The 18,420-nt window shown below is 39.7% G+C and overlaps 1 protein-coding gene across 20 annotated transcripts in view; it reads right to left on the bottom strand.

The window, feature by feature from the left end:
* The window catches only part of LOC108719375 (regulating synaptic membrane exocytosis protein 2), a 360,080-nt gene that overhangs the window by 193,741 nt on the left and 147,919 nt on the right, over positions 1-18,420 (bottom strand). For all 20 annotated transcript variants that reach the window (XM_041566588.1, XM_041566589.1, XM_041566590.1 and 17 more), the window contains one exon: positions 14,280-15,190. In XM_041566588.1, the coding sequence (XP_041422522.1) occupies positions 14,280-15,190 (911 nt within the window). The remainder of the gene's footprint in view (positions 1-14,279; positions 15,191-18,420) is intronic.

Below are 18,420 nucleotides of genomic sequence, written 5' to 3'. Positions count from 1 at the left end.
AGCTTCCCACTGGGAATCCACAAGCCTTTTAGCCTATGATTAAATGCCGTGGAGCGGCACAAAACGCATCCGGTTTCTTTGCAACACAATAAGATGTAATACTTTTTGTTAATGAAACTGTTTTAAGCGGCATCTTCTCAACTGAAGTCCAGTTTGTGCCAGCCTTTAATCTACATGATTGTGTGATAACTCCCTTTAGCTGAAGGCTTGGGGCATGTGCACCTCCTGGACTCACAGTTACTCATGGTGAGTCGATTTCTACAGGTAGGGGTCTCTTGTTCTTCATATTTACCTTGTTGGTGTCAAATGAAATGTAAGGTGCTGGATGGCAAAATGATTATGCAGGGTACACTGTGCTAGCCTATGAGCACTCTGCATTGCCCTGTTGCCTAATTAATAGAGGCTAATGCACAATTGCAATCCTGCACAGGGTCGGACCTACCTAACAGCAATACTACCCTGGACTACAGGGAATTCAAAAAGAATAGGGTGCAACTTCAAGGATACTAAAATGATTCCTATATACATAATGCAGGAATATGCCACAGTCATCTCCCGGTTTCCAAGCACTCGAACACAATCCTGAGCAGTCAATAACTTTCTGTTATAGGAATCTGAGCAATCAGAACATTTCAAGTACTTCATATACAATTTCCCATTTTACTGTAAGCCACAGCATAAACATTTTTTGGGCTATGGAACAAGATGTGTTTTGACCACAACGGGCTTCTCATAAAGGTTTGTGGCAGTCACAATGCCCATCAAACCTGCAGCTGGTTCCTGTAACTGAGTGTTCTCACTCACTATCTGACAGCTCCTGCAACTGCCATAGGGAGGATTATGAAGAGGCTGTTTGGCCAACATGAGTCAAACTATTCCGTGTGCCGAAGCCCTCAAAGAATATTACTTTATATATCAATACTGATAATGATAAAATCCAACAAAGATAGGACATTACTTAAAAGACAAAATAAGTTTGTTATGGCATTTAACTTCTCCTTTAAAATAATGACTCTCAAGGATCTGACACGGAGACAAATTATCGCTTGTCGATTCCACTATCTTAAATCTGTTCTGGTGAGTCAGTCACTCAGGGTGCTTTTTTAGATCAGCGGGAGGTATGTTCCCATCCACATGAATGCCTTTATTAGGCTAAAACCAAGGACAATATCTGTAAACAAAACAAGGGACAGGCTGCATCTCATTTGTTTTTGTTGTTAAGTGCTGCTACTCATTCCCTTTTAGCCTTTTAATTATTTCCTTTTTCTCTGTAATAATAAAACAATACCTTGTACTTGATCCAAACTAAGATATAATTAATCCTTATTGGATGCAAGACCAGCCTATTGGGTTTATTTAATTATTTCCCTTTTCTCTGTAATAATAAAACAGTACCTTGTACTTGATCCAAACTAAGATATAATGAATCCTTATTGGATGCAAGACCAGCCTATTGGGTTTATTTAATTCTTACATGATTTTCTAGTTGACTTTCAGTATGAAGATCCAAATTACGGAAAGATCTGGCACCTGCTTTGAGGCCACTGGGAGCAACATCAAAGGCGTTGGTGAGCAACATGTTGCTCCTGAGACACTGGTTGGGGATCCCTGTATTAGAAAAATGGGGTTTTATAAAGCTTCAAACGGTCTTAAATTAGATAAACCCACCACTTTTTTCAGTTTCAACTATTTTTTATGACATAGGGATTTATACCAAAGAATGCAATTTATTTTACGCACAAAAATTCACTGATTTGGAAAGCCTCAAGTGTCTTGAACGTGCTGATACCATGTATAGTTTTATGGAGATTTCTGACTTCTATAGATTAAAAACCCCCAGCAATAAATTAACAATCTTTCAAAGCAATACCAAGAATATGGCAAACTTTACATTCCAAAACCACAAAAACCTGGAACAGTTGGTTTACCCCAGGAAACCCTATATTTTTTTTTTTAAAAGTAAAAATTCTGCCTAATCTAAAATGGGTATCCATGTCTTTCTACTCCATAGTATCAAAAATCAAAGCTTTTCAGAACATAGAGATTTCTATAACATAACTCCTGACATAACTCCGCAAATTCACTAAGATGCGGATTTCACTGAATGTAAGCTCTTTCGCCAGACTTGCCTTCCCCAGCTCAGACCAGGTGAAGTGCAAATTTTCTAAGTCCCAAAAAACGCTGGCATCTTTTCCTTTTTTCAGAGTAATAGCCTGCAAAGGTCTGTAAATTCTTTTTTGGGTAACCGGGTTCCCCCATACATTTTCTAACATATGGAACATAAACTATACAGTGGGCTCATGTGAAGGGTTATATTAACTTTAATGTCTTTATTAAAGTTTCCTGGACTTGTGTAATGTAATGTATTTGCTGCAACTTATACGTCCATGTAACTTTATAATGTATGCAAATTAGGCAACATTAGCCTGTATATATATATATATATATATAGATATATATATATAGATATATACAGTAACACCTATAAAATGGTGATTTTTATAAATTCAGATTTTATGGAAGTGGATCTTAAATGTCAGGTTCCATGGTAGGACCTAGTTGGCCCAGTCCAACTCCTGAGTTTCCTGAGCTAAAGCAAAAGACCCCTAGCGATTTCTGTATGTTCAATGGGAAGGAAATATCATATTACCCCACTTTTCTTCGGAACAAGACACTGATCGCCATTAAACTACCATGCTAAAATAAAACATTGAGAGACGTTTTTTCAACCTGTAATTTCTTTCTTTCCTTGAACACATTTATATAGTTAATTGGGCCTAAGTTACTGGATGTATGTTCCACTTAATTTCTTTGTAATGTCCTTTTTTTCACCAAGTGTTTAGCAAATGAGCTGTAACGGGACAGAGGAAAATATCCGGCATTATAAAATCATTGGTCGATAACTTGATACTAATGTACATTTTGCCCTAACAAATTAACCGAATTACATTTGCTTAATGGGATATAACAGTTTAGCTAGCGTCTCTGGTCCTTGTCAGAAGAAGAAACGATTCCTTGAATACCTGAAAGATGCCATGGGATCGACATTTTCCAGTTATAGGGTGTGAATGTGATTAACGGCAGATTAGAGGGTGCATTATGGAATGTTGTATTCTGTTACACTCCTGTGAGCCAGACTTGGCTTGACTAAAGCGTCGGCCATGACAGCAGTAAAGTGACTAATTGTAGTACCTGGTACTATTTTAGCTAACCCCTGCCCCTGCTTCTGCCCAACACCAAGCCAGATATCATTGGACAAGGACAAGTAAATGATGGAGGGGGCTGTGGAAAAGGAAGGGGGTTAGCTTTAGAAAATAACTACATTAGCACCAATAAGCTATTTAAAGGAATACGATATGTTCATGGAATTGTGGTACAGGTATGGGACCTGTTATCCAGAATGCTCGGGACCTGGGGTTTTCCGGATAACGGATCTTTCCGTAATTTGGGTCTTCATGCCTTAAGTCTGCTAGAAATTCATTTAAACATTAAATAAACCCAATAGGCTTGTTTTGCTTCCAATAAGGATAAATTATATCTTAGTTTGAATCAAGTACAAGTTACTGTTTTATTGTTACAGAGAAAAAGGAAATCATTTTTAAAAATTTGGATTATTTGTATAAAATGGAGTCTATGGGAGACAGCCATTCCGTAATTCGGAGCTTTCTGGATATCGGGTTTCAGTATAAGGGATCCTATACCTGTGCTCTTTTCTTAAAGGAAGCATAAAGCATAAGTGAAAATCTCCCCAATCGAGTAGGCAATAAGAAATATGATTTCGTACTGGTTTCACTCTGTCCTAAAAATGAATTTGATCTTTTAAAATGATCTGCTCTGGTCCCTGTTTCAATTGATGGGTATGCGTGTCCTCATAATCTCTGCCAGAATCACAGTAGGCATTAGATAGCCAATCACAGCCCTACAGTCACACAAGCAAATAGCGATGTCGAGAAAAACTCGACCCGCACCCGACTTCTGCCTTCCACAAACAGACCCGTGCCCGCAGGGCGGGGCAGGTGCGCACCTATAAAACCGGAAGCCGCCAGTGTAAGGTCGCTATCCACAAACAGCACAGCAAAGTCAACCCGAATCCCATCCGACCCGTGGGTCCCGCTGGAAGTTGTAGTTCTGCTCAGTAACCATGCAGCTGCGGCACTCCATTGTCATGATGAGAAATCTGTTTGGGACCCCGAGAGAAAAAAAAAAAGCCAGGAAAATGTAAAATGTGTCAATGTAAAACTGAGGTTTGAAGGGGGATGAAGAATTTCCATTTACGTATTATATGGACAGATATGATGAGAGATAGTTATAGCTGTGTTCAACTACCCAGAAGCCTTTTCTGTTCATGAGGTCAGAACTCTCCTGCTGCACTGCAGTTTTGCCCCTAACTACCAATAGCCAGACATGAAGAAGAAAAGCAGAAGAAAACACCTTCATGGCGACCTTTCTCCTATTGTGGGACATAATGGTATTTTGTGCACATAAACAAATGTTCTTTCTTTGGCAGTGAGAAAGAATACAATTCTGTGTATGGAGATTCCCTCCCTCTGACTTGGATGGGTTCTGTTCTCCAGTTAACTTGGTCATATCACATTGACCTTGAGGAAGAACCACCTCATTAGTTATTTGAGCAGTTCTTTGTTTTTCTGTGCTGTGATGAGATATCTCTATGGTCTCGCAATGGTGACGCCCTTTTATGCCCGCAAGTTCTTATATCATACGATCCCAAGTTTATAAAAACTCTATGATTTCTTTGTTCTGGATTCTGACTCTTTGTGAGTTCAGAGTCCATGGGACTCGTGTCAAATAAAATTTATTTTTTTAAGTGGTCTCCGGTATGTGAACTTCCACGACAGTTGGCGCGACACAGATGTAACAAAAGATGGGCTCATGGGTAAATAATTGGGTTACATTAAAAAAAACAGAGGCTGCTTTGTGTTTTTTTGAACTGTGGTGTTTGTGTCCCAGCCAGAAGAATATTTTTTGTACATAATCTTTGGTGATGAGGATACAGAAGGTTTTTCTTTTTAATCTGTTAATCTAACCAGCCCGTAGGTCACCAGCCTGACCCTGCGCTGGCAGTAAATTCAGCTAAAAATATCCATTCTTAGAGATGTCAAATGCCTAGCTGCCAATCACTGCTCTTCATAGCAGGCACTGGGGAAATCAACACTATATAGGAAATTGTAATGATTCTCTTCTTTCTTTTTTTAAAAGAGAAGGAAAGCTACCAAGGCAGTTTATTGCCAATATTGCCACAACAGTGCAAGCTAGAACATCATTCTTTAGAATGCTTTTCCATACCTGAGTAAACAACTCTAGACACTGTGTCTGTTTGTTTAGGATAGCAGCTGCCATATTAGCTTGCTCTGACATCACTTCCTGGCTGAGTCTCTCCTTGCTCGCTCATAGCTTTGAGCTTAGATTACAACAGGGAGGGAGAGGAGCAAACTGAGCATGCTCAAGCCCAAGTCCTGGAGGTTTAAGCTGAAAACAGGAAATCTGATACAGAAGGCCACGTGTACACAATAAAAGGAAAGAAATATGGTGTTTCTTTTGACAGAGTACTCTTAGCAGCATTAATTTGAGATTGGGATGGGGGAATGGTATACAATGAATAGAGGGGCTCAGTATGAAGGTGAATCAGGGGAAGATTTTGAAATGATTACCCATATTGGCCTGCAACAAGGTGGCTGTTGACCCAGTTTCCATATACAGGTATGAGAGCCATGCCTTAAGGCAACTAAAAAAACTTTTAAACATGTAAAAAGTCCACTACTGTTTTGCCATCAGAGTGGGTTTATTCTAGTGAGGACTGACACACGATGGTCCAAGTGGTCAGAGAAATAACCTCCTGTGGAAGGAATCTGGTGATTTCTGGCCAATCCACCATAACTTAATGCTACACAACTGGTTTTTATAGTCTCTACAGAGAGGTACCTTAGTATACCAGTAGATGTATTGCCCTGTACTTAGTACAGGTATGGGACCTGTTATACAGAATGCTTGGGACCCGGGGTTTTCCAGATAAAGGATCTTTCTGTAATTTGGATCTTCATACCTTAAGTCTACTAGAAAATCATTTAAACATTAAAAAACACAATAGGCTGGTTTTGTTTCCAATAAGGATTAATTATATATTAGTTGGGATCAAGTACAAGCTACTGTTTTATTATTACAGAGAAAAATTACATTATTTAGAACAATTTTAATTATTTGATTATAATGGAGTCTATGGGAGATGGGCATTCCATAATTCGAAACTTTCTGGATAACGGGTTTCCGGATAACGGATCCCATACCTGTACCTGCATCCCTAGCACTGCTGGCACTACAGATTGCTGAAACTTTGGTTGAGCTGGACATGTCAAATCTCCTTCCCGGATCTCCACGGACTTAAGCAGGCATCAGTGGATCTAAGTGACAATAATGATGGACATTGATTTAGGAAACCCTTCGTTCTTCACAGTAAATCAATCTTTGGCCATGTAGCAGCTGCTGAACCATTTATATAGTGTCTAACTTCCCAAAATGTATGCAAGTTTTTATTCTTCTTTACAGACTGACTTTGTTGGCAGATTTACTAAGGAGCGAAGTGGCTAACGCTAGCGACAATCTGCTAGCGTGAGCACCTGCAGGGACTTCTGCAATTTACTAACAGGCGCAGACACCAATTCTTTAGCGAAACAGACCATCGCTATAGGTCATTCACACTCTATCGCCAGGCGACTTTTCGCTCTGGAGAACGGACGTTACTCCGCAAATTCACCTGCCCCCTCAGACCCGACGAAGTGCTATAAAGCAGCTAGATCTTCCTCAATCTTCTATCACTTACATCACATCCTGTGAGCCGGAAATGCATCAAAGTTTGAAAAATGCTGGTGACTTTTCCTTTTTATAAGCCAAATTGCCTGCAAAAGTCCTAACTTACTTTTTTTGGGTAACCGGTTTTCTCCAGACATTTCATAACATATGGAACATTCATTTTACAGTGGGCTCATGTGTAGGGCATTATATTAACTCTCTTGTCTTTATTAAGGTTCCCTGGACATTTGTAATATAAACCAGTAATTTATACCATTTGCAGCAACATTTATAATAAAGACGTCCATACAACTTTAAATTTCCCGCCCTATGCAAATTGACCTAAGCGCAAGATCACTAGCAAAGTTTCGCTAGGCACAAATGATTGTTAGCGCATATTTGAAACTTCGCATTTTAGTGAATTACCGTATTCATAGCATATTTGCGCCTGGCAAAGTGGTGCGAAGGGTGCTGAGCTGACGCTGGAGAAAATTCGCCTTTTAATGAATCTGCCCCTATGTTTCTATGTCTAAATTACTTTTCCTGATATTATTAATGTACTGCATAAGCTGTGCTTGAAATAACCCCAGATGACTATATACAATAACAGTTCTGCTCTCCTGCATTGTACCTGCTCATTGCAAGACTATTAGCTGAGCCACTAATCCTTCAGTAAATCACTGGTACTTAGCCAGTTACCCTACAACTACATTTACCGGCTTGTGCTAAAAACAGCCTCTCTGGGAAATAAGCTCCACTGCTGCACTTGGCTCCACCATTGACTGTCAGGGAAGGTCTCCAGGAGACAAGTGTAATACTTTTACAGTGAACCGTTTTTAAGGCATTCGTTTCTCGAAAGTGTTGATCCCCAAACAGTGGCTTGTGGGCAACATATTGTTCACCAATCCCTTGGATGTTGCTCCCAGTGGTCTCAAAGCAGGTGCTTCTTTTTAAATTCCAGGTTTGGAGGCAAGTTTTGGCTGTATAAAAACTAGATGTACTGCCAAACAGAGTCTCCTGTAGGCTGCAAGTCCACATAGGGGCTACCAAATAGCCAATCACAACCCTTATTTGGCAACCCTTGAACTATTTCCATGCTTGTGTTGCTCCCCAACTCTTTTTACATCTGAATGCTACCAAACTTCCATATTTAGCAGGGACAGACTTAAGAAGAACATTGTCCATGGATGGTAAGAAAAAATAACATTGCATGGCCGGCAGTCCTTGAAATAAAAAAAGTGGAGTTCCTTGGTTCATATAAGAAATACTAATTAATTATAAAAAAGACTTTGCGTTAGCATTAATTTTTATGCAATTTAAGAGGAGACTAGAGGAGGAAAAGGAGAAGAAGAGCACTTGAATGTCTCCTAAGACACCGAAAACATTACAATAATTTGTAGTTAACAGAAAGTGGAAGAACATTATATGGCATGCCATGAAAGGGCTTAGTTAAAGGAGATCTTAACCCAAAAAAATTGTTGGTGTAAACTTTAAGTTAGACTGAGCACTTTTGCAAATTGCATTAATTCTCTGTTTCAAATGGCTTCTGAGATAATAGCAGTTTTATACTGCTAGAAAGGTTTTCAGCTCAACTGATGTTTGAAGGCTCAGGGTGTCAGCGACCCTACCTGTCTATGCACTTTCTATGTATTTTCTTATACAGGCATGGGACCTGTAATCCAGAATGCACAGGACCTGAGTTTTTCTGGAATTTGGATTTTCATACATATTTTTCTACTAGAAAATCATATAAACATAAAATAAATCCAATATTCTGGGTTTGCTCCCAATAAGGATTAATTATATTTTAGCCGGGATCAAATACAAGGTACTGTTTTATTATTACAGAGTAAAAGGAAACCATTTTTAAAAATTTGGATTATTTGGATAAAATTGGGAGACAACCTTTCCATAATTCAGATCTTTCTGGATAACGGGATTCCGGATAACGGATCCCATGTTGCTGACTCTCAGTTGAGCCAAAAGCCTGCAAATATCTCAGAAGCACAAACCACAATCCGGAGGTTCATCTCTTAAAGGGGTGGTTTACCTTTAAGTTAACTCGTGGTATATTATTGCATGGCCAATTCTAAGCAACTTTGCAATTGGTCTTCATTATATATATATTTTTTTTATAATTTTTTTAATTATTTGCCTTCTTTCCAGTTTTCAAATGAGGGTCACTGAACCCATCTAAAAAAACAAATGCTCTGTAAGTCTACAAATGTATTGTTACTTTATATTACTCATCTTTCTATTCCGTTCCTCTCCTGTTCATATTCCAGTCTCTTATTCAAATCAATGCATGGTTGCTATGGGAATTTAGACCCCAGCAACCATATAGCTGAAATTGCAAACTGAAGAGCTGCTGAATGAAAAGCTAAATAACTCAAAAACCACAAATAATAAAAAATGAAAACCAATTGCAAATTGTCTCAGAATATCACTCTCTACCTTATACTAAAAGTTAACTGAAAGGTGAACAACCCCTTTAGTGCTTCCTTTATCCGGAAACTAGATATCCAGAAAGCTCCGAATTATGGAATGGCTGTCTTCCATAGACTCCATTTTATCAAAATAATCCAAATTTTTTAAAAATGATTTCCTTTTTCTCTGTAATAATAAAACAGTAGCTTGTACTTCTGGATAACAGGTCCTATACCTGTGTATCTATTTTTATATATTTGCTGCCCCTGCAAATGTGTCTGCTGAAAAATTGAGAGCTACCCTTTGCACTGGCTCCATGCACTGAATCCACATTATCCCAGCGACCTTGCAAACGCTGGAAGCCTCGTTTCAATGCCATTACAAGTCAAGATTTCAAATCAATAAGCAATAGTTTAAGGCACAAACCTCCCATCTAAGGCCTCTCATTTAGTCTATTAAAGGGATCCACCACAAACCCACACACAGTGCTGCCGTGCAGGCCCGGACTGGCAATCTGTGGGTTCTGGCAAATGCCAGAGGGGCTGCTATAAGGTCCCATAGAAAGTCAGTATTTAGTGGGCTGATGGGGCTGTTTGGGCCTCTATGTGGGCTGATTGGGCCTCTGTGTAACTGAAATGCCAGGGACTATTTTAATTCTCAGTCCGGACCTGCTGCCGTGATTAACGTACAACCAAGTAACCTAGCTTGCATTACACCTTGGGAAAAGGTTCATACTGCTTTGTGTTTAATCAAAACGACGTCTTCTGATTGCCTTTGATGGCCGAGTTCAGTTAATCACAAGAAAAGGATCCCAGATGCACATCTTGTACTGATGATAATACAGAATATATCCACTACTATGCCATCCACTAAAGGGCGAAGTGGCTAACGCTAGCGACTTTTCGCCAGCGTTACCATCCGCAATGACATCTCCAATTCCCTAACAGGCGCAGGCGCCAATTCGTTAGTGAGACTGTCGCTAGCGTTCGTTCACACTATATCGCCAGTCGACTTTTCGCTCTGGCGAAAGGTCGTTACTCCGCAATTTCAAGTGCGGATTTTACTGAACGTTACCTCTTTCGCCAGAGTTGACTTTGCTATAAAGCAGCTAGATCTTCCTCAATCTTCTGTCACTTCCTGTCTGCCGAAAATGTATTAGAGTCCCAAATGCTGGCGACTTTTCCTTTTTTTTGAAGCGGAATTGCCTGCAAAATCCTGACAAACTTTTTTTGGATAACCGGTTTTCTCCAGACATTTCATAACATAGGGAACATTTATTTTACAGTGGACTCATGTGTAGGGCATTATATTAACTCTCTTGTCTTTATTAAGGTTCCCTGGACATGTGTAATATAAACCGGTAACTTAAACCATTTGCAGCAACATTTATAATAAAGACGTCCATACAACTTTAAATTACCCGCCGTATGCAAATTGACCTAAGCGCAAGATCACTAGCGAATTTTCGCTAGGCACAAACTAACGTTAACGAATATTCGTGATGAAATGCTCGCACTGCCGAAGTAACAATAGCGAAAAGTCACCAGCAGTCGGCACCCAGGGTGCAACTTCGCATATTTGCAAATTAGCGTAGTGGTAGCGAATTTGCACATGGCGAAGTGGGGCGATGTGTATGAAACGGTCCCTGGCGACAATTCGCCATTTAGTAAATCTGCCCCCAAGCTTGGGGGCATGAATAGTACTGTACAGCATAACATAAATCAAAGGGCTATATTTATCAAAGAATGAAGTTAGAGATCACCACGGTCCTCTGGAGTGAAATTCCGCCACTCTCCATTTATTTCTATTGGATGTTTAAAAGAGTATTTATCAATGGGTGAAAGTGAAATCCTTTGATAAATACGCCTTTAAAAATCCCATAGAAATGAATGGAGAGTGGCGGAATTTCACTCCAGAGGACTGTGGCGATCTCTATCTTCACTCTTTGATAAATATACCCCAAAGAGTGAAGTTAGAGATCACCACAGTCCGCTAGCGTGAAATAACTCCTTTGTCCATTCATTTTTATGGGATTTTTAAAGGCGAATTTATCAAATGGTGAATCAGAATAATACAGAATCAAATGGAACCTGTTATCCAGAATGCTTGGGACCTGGGGTTTTCTGGATAAGGGGTCTTTCCGTAATTTGGATCTCCATTAAACCCAATTGGATTGTTTTGCCTCCAATAAGGATTAATTAGATCTTAATCCGATTGGCCGAATTCGAACGGTTACTGGCTCTTCCGCGGTGGTAAATAGAGGTGCAACACCGGTCTGTTTCTTAGCCTTTGACAAAGCCCGCAACTTGGCGGGTGAAACGCGCGTCAGGCGCATTTTTAGTTTTGGTTAGGCAGGCGTCTGATAGGGACACAGATTTGCTCCACAGGGTTAAACGGATCGGGAGGTGATCAATGTGGGTGAAGGGGTTGGATATTGAAATGATCCGCGGGTTGTTACTTTGCTCGATACAATTTAGATACTGAAGCAATATAGCACTATCAGTCTCTGTAGCAACAAAGTATTCCAGAGTTTGTCATCTGGTTTTGTTCATCCGACCCGATACCACGAGGGAGGGCTTCTCAAGTGGGTGAAGGGGTGGGTTTGGCATTGAGTAAACATTTATCCGTGGGTCTGGCACTATTAATTCAAGTATCTTGATGTTTGCGCTATTTGGCCTTTGCTTACAATCCTAAAAACCCAATACCACAACGGGAGAGATCCTCAAGTGGGTGAAGGGGTTGGTGGGGTACGGGCTGTTTCCTGGTTGTGGCTATTTGAAATAGTGCTTGGCCTACACGCCTAAATTTCACCACAACGATTCCCAACCGTATCTGTAAACGACTTAAGTGCTGCTGGCACACGTCTCTTTGAACCCATAGGTGCTGTGTCAATCAGCCCCCTATACCTAACCATATTTTTAATTGTGTTTTCTAGACTTGTTTTAATTAATCATTAAAGGTTATGTTTTATTAATTGGCTTCACCGGAGTTTTGTATTTGGATGGGAAGGTGCAATTATATGGGTCAGCTCTTTTTCTCTTTTTTTCTCTTTTTTCACTACAATTACTATTTGACCCTGCACACCATTTCCTGTGATTGATGGAAGGTGCTCCCCAACTACATTTTTTCTTAATTAGATCTTAGTTTGGATCAAGTACAAGCCACTGTTTTATTACAGGTATGGGATCTGTTATCCGGAAACCCATTATCCAGAAAGATCCAATTTACAAAAAGGCCGTCTCCCGTAAACTTCATTTTATCAAATTAATCCACATTTTTAAAAATGATTTCCTTTTCCTCTGTAATAAACAGTAGCTTGTTCTTGATCACGTTATAACTAACCCTTATTGGAAGCAAAACCAGCCTATTGGGTTTATTTAACGTTTATATGATTTGAACTACTAGACAAAGTATGAAGATTCAAATAACGGAATGATCCATTATCTGGAAAACCCCAGGTCCCGAGTATTCTGGAAAACATGCCCCATACCTGTACTATAGATAAAAAGGATTTTTTTTTTTATTTGAATTACTTGATTAAAGTAGAGTCTATGGGAGATTGCCTTCCTGTAATTTGGTGCTTTCTGGATTATGGGTTTCCAGATAACTATCCTAACTAAGATATAATTAACCCTTAGCAAAACCAGCCTATTGGGTTTAGTTAATATTTACATGATTTCCTAGTAGACTATGCGGCACATTTACTATGGGTCGAATATCGAGGGTTAATTAACCCTCGATATTCGACCATCGAAGTTAAATCCTTTCGACTTTGAATATCGAACGATTCGAAGGATTTTAATTCATCGATCAAACGATTTTCCTTCAAAAACAAATTGCTAGGAAAACCTATGGGGACCTTCCCCATAGGCTAACATTGGTGCTCGATAGGTTTTAGGTGGCGAAGTAGGCGGTCAAATTTTTTTTAAAGAGACAGTACTTCGACTATCGAATGGCCAAATAGTCGAACGATTTTTAGTTTGAAACGTTCAATTCGAAGTCAAAGTCGTAGTCGAAGCCAATTCAATGGTCGAAGTAGCCAATAAAAAAACTTGCGAAATGTAAAGTTTTTTTCCTTCTAATCCTTCACTCGAGCTAAGTAAATGTGCCCCTTAAAGTATGAAGATCCAAATAACGGAAAGATCCTTTGTCCCAAGTATTTTGGAAAACAGGTCCCATACCTGCATTATAGAGAAAAGAGAATTTATTTTAAAATTTGAATTATTTGATTAAAGTGGAGATTGCCTTCCTGTAATTTGGTGCTTTCTGGATAATGGGTTTCAAGATAACAGATCTCATACCTGTATTACAAAAAAGAACAAAACACATTGCGGCTTTGCAATAAATCTGTCCTCTGACTGCTGGGAGTCTGTGACCTACTTGCTTACGTTATATTAATCTACAATGAAGGTCATTATAGGGGTAACTGCTCCTTTAATGTGGGCTTTTATTTGTTGTAGCTGACAATATTTTCCAATTAAGAGTTTGACTACATGTTATGTTACCCTGGCTGAGATGGCTTTGCATGAGCTTTGCAAGGGAAGCCTGGATTTGTTTTCCACTGATACTATAAGGACAGTCAGAAGCTAAAGCTGTTAGATACTTTACCAGAAATAGACATACCTAAATATATATATATATATATATATATATATATATATATATATATATATATATATATATATGGCTTATTAGTACCAGGAGTATAGAAAAAGTAAAACACCTTACCCATAGCTCAGGCTAATCTGTGGAGTAGCCAGACTTCAGGAACGCTACACCAGAATAAAAAGCTTGTTATGTTCTATTACAGTTATACAAAAGCAGGGTTTGTAGAGCTAGAGAAGAGAAGCATTGGTTATATCTCCATTGCTTATTAAGCCAATTTTTTTTAGCATCAATACATAACAATATAACGCAATGAAGGAAAGCATCAGTAAGACACATATATTAATACATCAGTATTGGATAAAGGATGAAGCCTGTGTAGGGATAAACATCTAAAAAGTTAGACAAATTGTCCATGAATAGACCAAATCATTTCACCTTACCTTTCTCACTAACACTTTCGCTCTCAATCTCCACATCATCACAGCTCGTGTACTCCGGGGTAGAAGCCAACTCTTCTTCTGAACTGCTCAAGGAAACCTGACGCATTTTACCTCCCTTTTTTGTTTTATGAGGCTTTGGTGGTGGGGGCCGGACAGATTCAGACTGATCCGAGCTAAGTGAATCATTCCGTAACATAGTTTCCATTTTTTCCCTTTTGGTTTTCCTTACGGCGGAGCTCGGGTCCAAGTGGTGCTGTTTCCGTAAAGAATCACTGTGCCTCATATCTGGCCTATCATTGGGAATAGGACTCCTTCTTGGCGTTGGGGGACTATGATTTGAGGTCCTTTGCCGACCAGGACCAGGCCCTTGAACATCTCTAGTTCTTTCTATTGAATAAGAACGCTGGCTTTCCATTGCTGCTCTACGCTCTGACGCAGATCTCTGCCTTGAAGGTCGATCCATCCTCAATGTTGACATCCGAGACTCCTCAAATTCTGTCTGAGCCAAAGACACATCACTGTGCCTTCGTTGTCGAGCCCTTGAAACCTCTGCATGAATGCGCATTTGCTCTTCATATGGTTGCGGTTTAACAGGATACCTGGCCAAGTTGGGGTCACTCCGGTACCTTGTCTGGTACTCCTCCTCTCTTCTCTGCCTTTCATATTCCTCCCTGTCTTGGATATCCTCCTCATCTACCGAATACTCATTGGAGCGCCGCCTACTTCTCCTGTAGTCACCGTGCTCAGGCTCATCATAGAGCTGAGACTCTCGTTGCAATCGTCTGTCCGAGTAGTCTGATGGTGATCTAGGCATGGCGTTGTCTGATGTAGCATGCTGTGAATGTTCACCTATATCGTCCCTTGTATCATATCTCAGATTCTGGTCTCTAGGTATTGAAGGGCTTCTTTTCCTATGACAGCAAAGAGAAGAGCAATCAGAATTTCTGTATTTGATAATACCTTTTCACTAGAACTTTTAGTAAATGCAGAAGTCTAATCCAAACCCTCACAATTCAACCCTTATATTTAGCCTACCTCAACCATCTATAAAAACAATTCATAGTCCTAGAATAACCCACTAGACACTCGTGATAAAACATGTAAGTGTTATCTCATTGTATACATCTGGAATTATTTATCTGGAATTATTGGGACCTCCTGTTTTGGTGCACCATTTTTCTGTAATTGTAATGCCATCAAAATGGATTTATAATGAATGTTTGAGAAAATAGGACACTATGGAAAACAGATCCCTCTGGAGACCTATGGAGATGTAGCCCGTGGCAACCAAACAGTCACCTACAAATTAGAAAACAAAAGCAAAGATCTGATTGGCTGCTATAGGCAACATCTCCAGAGATATTTATCTCGAATGTTAAGCTGGCCATCCATGAAGAGATCCTCTCGTCTGGCGACATCACCAACAGAGCGGATCTTTCCCCAGTATGTCCACCAACAGCAGAGCTATATCGGGGTAATCAAACGTTCGACCCTAGGGAACGGATTACAACGAGGAGCAATGAGCTCCGAAGGGTCTGTCACAGGAAAAATTAAACCTTCCCGATCTATATTGTGGCCAGATATCGATCGGGAAGACCCTTGCAATTATTCGCTCTGCATTTACTATGACTGAGACAGAAACACAAGAGTGTTGCAAAAACCTTTAGAGTTATCAAAATAATATATTGTATTATAAATAAGGAATACAACACCACTACACAATGATAAATGCTTCAGTTGTTGTCAGTAACCCCCTGCTTTCATAGCTAATGGAGATCCTGTCAATGTAGGGTGCAGATCGTAATCACAGACACACAAACCGTATAATGATATATATTCAGCGGGTAGTCTATAATACAAGCGGAACACAGCACAATATCTCAATATTTTCCTCTGTATTTATTTGAATGCCATTCCATTCATATTTCGCTGACTCCACCCCAACCATTGGGATGGTATAGCTGCGCTACCGTCTATTTTATTGATTGGAATGGGTAGCAGCATACAGCAATCCATCACCTAACCTGAGTATTAGTGGGAAGTGCACTAATGATTCTGAGAAGTACTTCATCATTTGTCAAGCTGGTAGTGAAGTAGAACGTAGTTCTGGAAAGGCCTCTTTTCTCATACTGTGAGATGAGTGATGCAGCCATAAAGTGATCCGCCTATCTACACTAGGACTCCATTGGCCACCATTCAGTCCCTCAAGCATAAATGACAGCTCCCAGTGTTGTTCTCAATCCAAATGTTTGAGGGCTAAAAGCGGTCATCCAACCTACACCTTTCACCTGCATCAATAAGTAGCTGTTGATTCTACCCTTGTATTTATAGGAACACCTTGCAGGAACTGAGACTCCAATAGCAATCCAGAGGCTCAGATACATGTGAGAAACAGCAAAGAAATATGTAACTCCATCTGAAGCAGGCGTGTCCAACCTGCAACTATCTACCAGCTGCTGCACTACAATGGCCAATGTCCCTTGACAAAAGAAAGGAGCCGTTATTAAAAGCAGGTACAACGTCAATATCCTAAGAAAGAATGCAAACACAAACAGAGGAAACACAGGTATAGCATCCGTTATCCGGAAACCCATTATCCAGAAACCTCCGAATAAAGGGAAGGCCATCTCCCATAGGACTGCATTTTTATAAACTTATTAAAATTTTCAAAAGTGATTTTCTTTTTTCTCTGAAATAATAAAACAGTACCTTGTACTTGATCCCAACAAGATATAATGAATCCTCTTTGGATGCAAAACAATTCTATTGGGTTTAATTAATGTTTAAAGGAGAAGGAAAGCTACCGAAGCAGCTGATTGCCAATAGAATATCCACAATAGTGCAAAGCTATAACACTATTTTTATTCTGCAGAATGTTTTACCATACTTGAGTAAACAGCTCTAGAAGCTCTCTCTGTTTGTTTAGGATAGTAGCTGCCATAATATCTTGGTGTGACATAATTTCCTCCCCGAGTCTCTCCATGCTCACTCCATGCAGATTACAGCAGGGACGGGAGGAGGGAGGGAGGAAAGGGAGGGGGAGAGGGAAGCAAACTGAGCATGCTCAAGCCCTAGCCCTGGAGGTTTAAGATGAAAACAGGAAGTCTGATAAAGAAGCCCATGAGTACACAATAGAAGGAAAGAAATGCTGTGTTTCTTTTGACAGAGGACTCAGAGCAGCATTACTTTAAAGGTTTACCGGTGTATTTATACAGACCTTTCTGATAAAGCTTACTTAGTTTAAGCCTTTCCTTCTCCTTAAAATTAGGTCGACCAAAAAATGCAACAAAACTAAATGGCTGTTTGCTCTAAAAAGATATAACATAAAACTAGGTCAACATCAGTTTTCTCTCAATCCCAACACAATGTAGCAATAACATTGTAGAGTAGGAGTGCCCAACCATTTTCAACCACGAACAATGTTCAAATATAAAGAGAACTGGGAAGCAACACATGCATAAAGTTCCTGGCGGTGCCAGATATGGGCTGTGATTGGCTATTGGTAGACCCTATGTAGACTGGCAGCCTATAGGAGGCTCTGTTTGGCAGTAGACAAGATTTTTATGCAACTAAAGCTTGCCTTCAAGTCCTGATTTGAGGCCACTGGGAACAACATCCAAGAGGCTGGTGTGCAACATATTGCTTACGAGCCACTGGTTTTGGATCACTGTTTTAGAGTATAGTGTCCATTTAATAGGGTCCCTTTGCCTTTGTCTTCCATTAAATGGACAAAAAAGGGGGAAAACTTTGCAAAATCTGAGCATTTTCTGAGTGTTTTCTCAGCCTAGATCACAAGTGAAATATATTGTTCTTGGGTATTGGGTATTTATCATTTGCTGAATGAATTCTGAAAATACTTTGTCTTGTGATGCATGAGGCTCCCACAGACTTTAGTGGTAAAGCAAATGAAGATTTATGGACAAGTCTTAGGAGACCGCCAGAAAGACTTCTACTCAAACCAAGGCTAATGTGCCCATTGGCTTGAATGGATCTTGGGCAGCTTTTAGCTCTCAGATTCTTTTGGTGAGAAAATATGACAATACTAGAAAATCGATACATAATAAAAAAAAAAATTCTCAATCTGCAGGAGATATACAATTTTTTTCTCTTTTTACTATTTTTTTTCATGGCGAATGAACTA

This window comes from Xenopus laevis, chromosome 6L, assembly GCF_017654675.1.
Source record: "Xenopus laevis strain J_2021 chromosome 6L, Xenopus_laevis_v10.1, whole genome shotgun sequence".
Taxonomy (NCBI): Eukaryota; Metazoa; Chordata; class Amphibia; order Anura; family Pipidae; genus Xenopus; species Xenopus laevis.
Note: the sequence above shows the minus strand (reverse complement) of the source record. Positions and strands in the feature narration are given on the sequence as shown.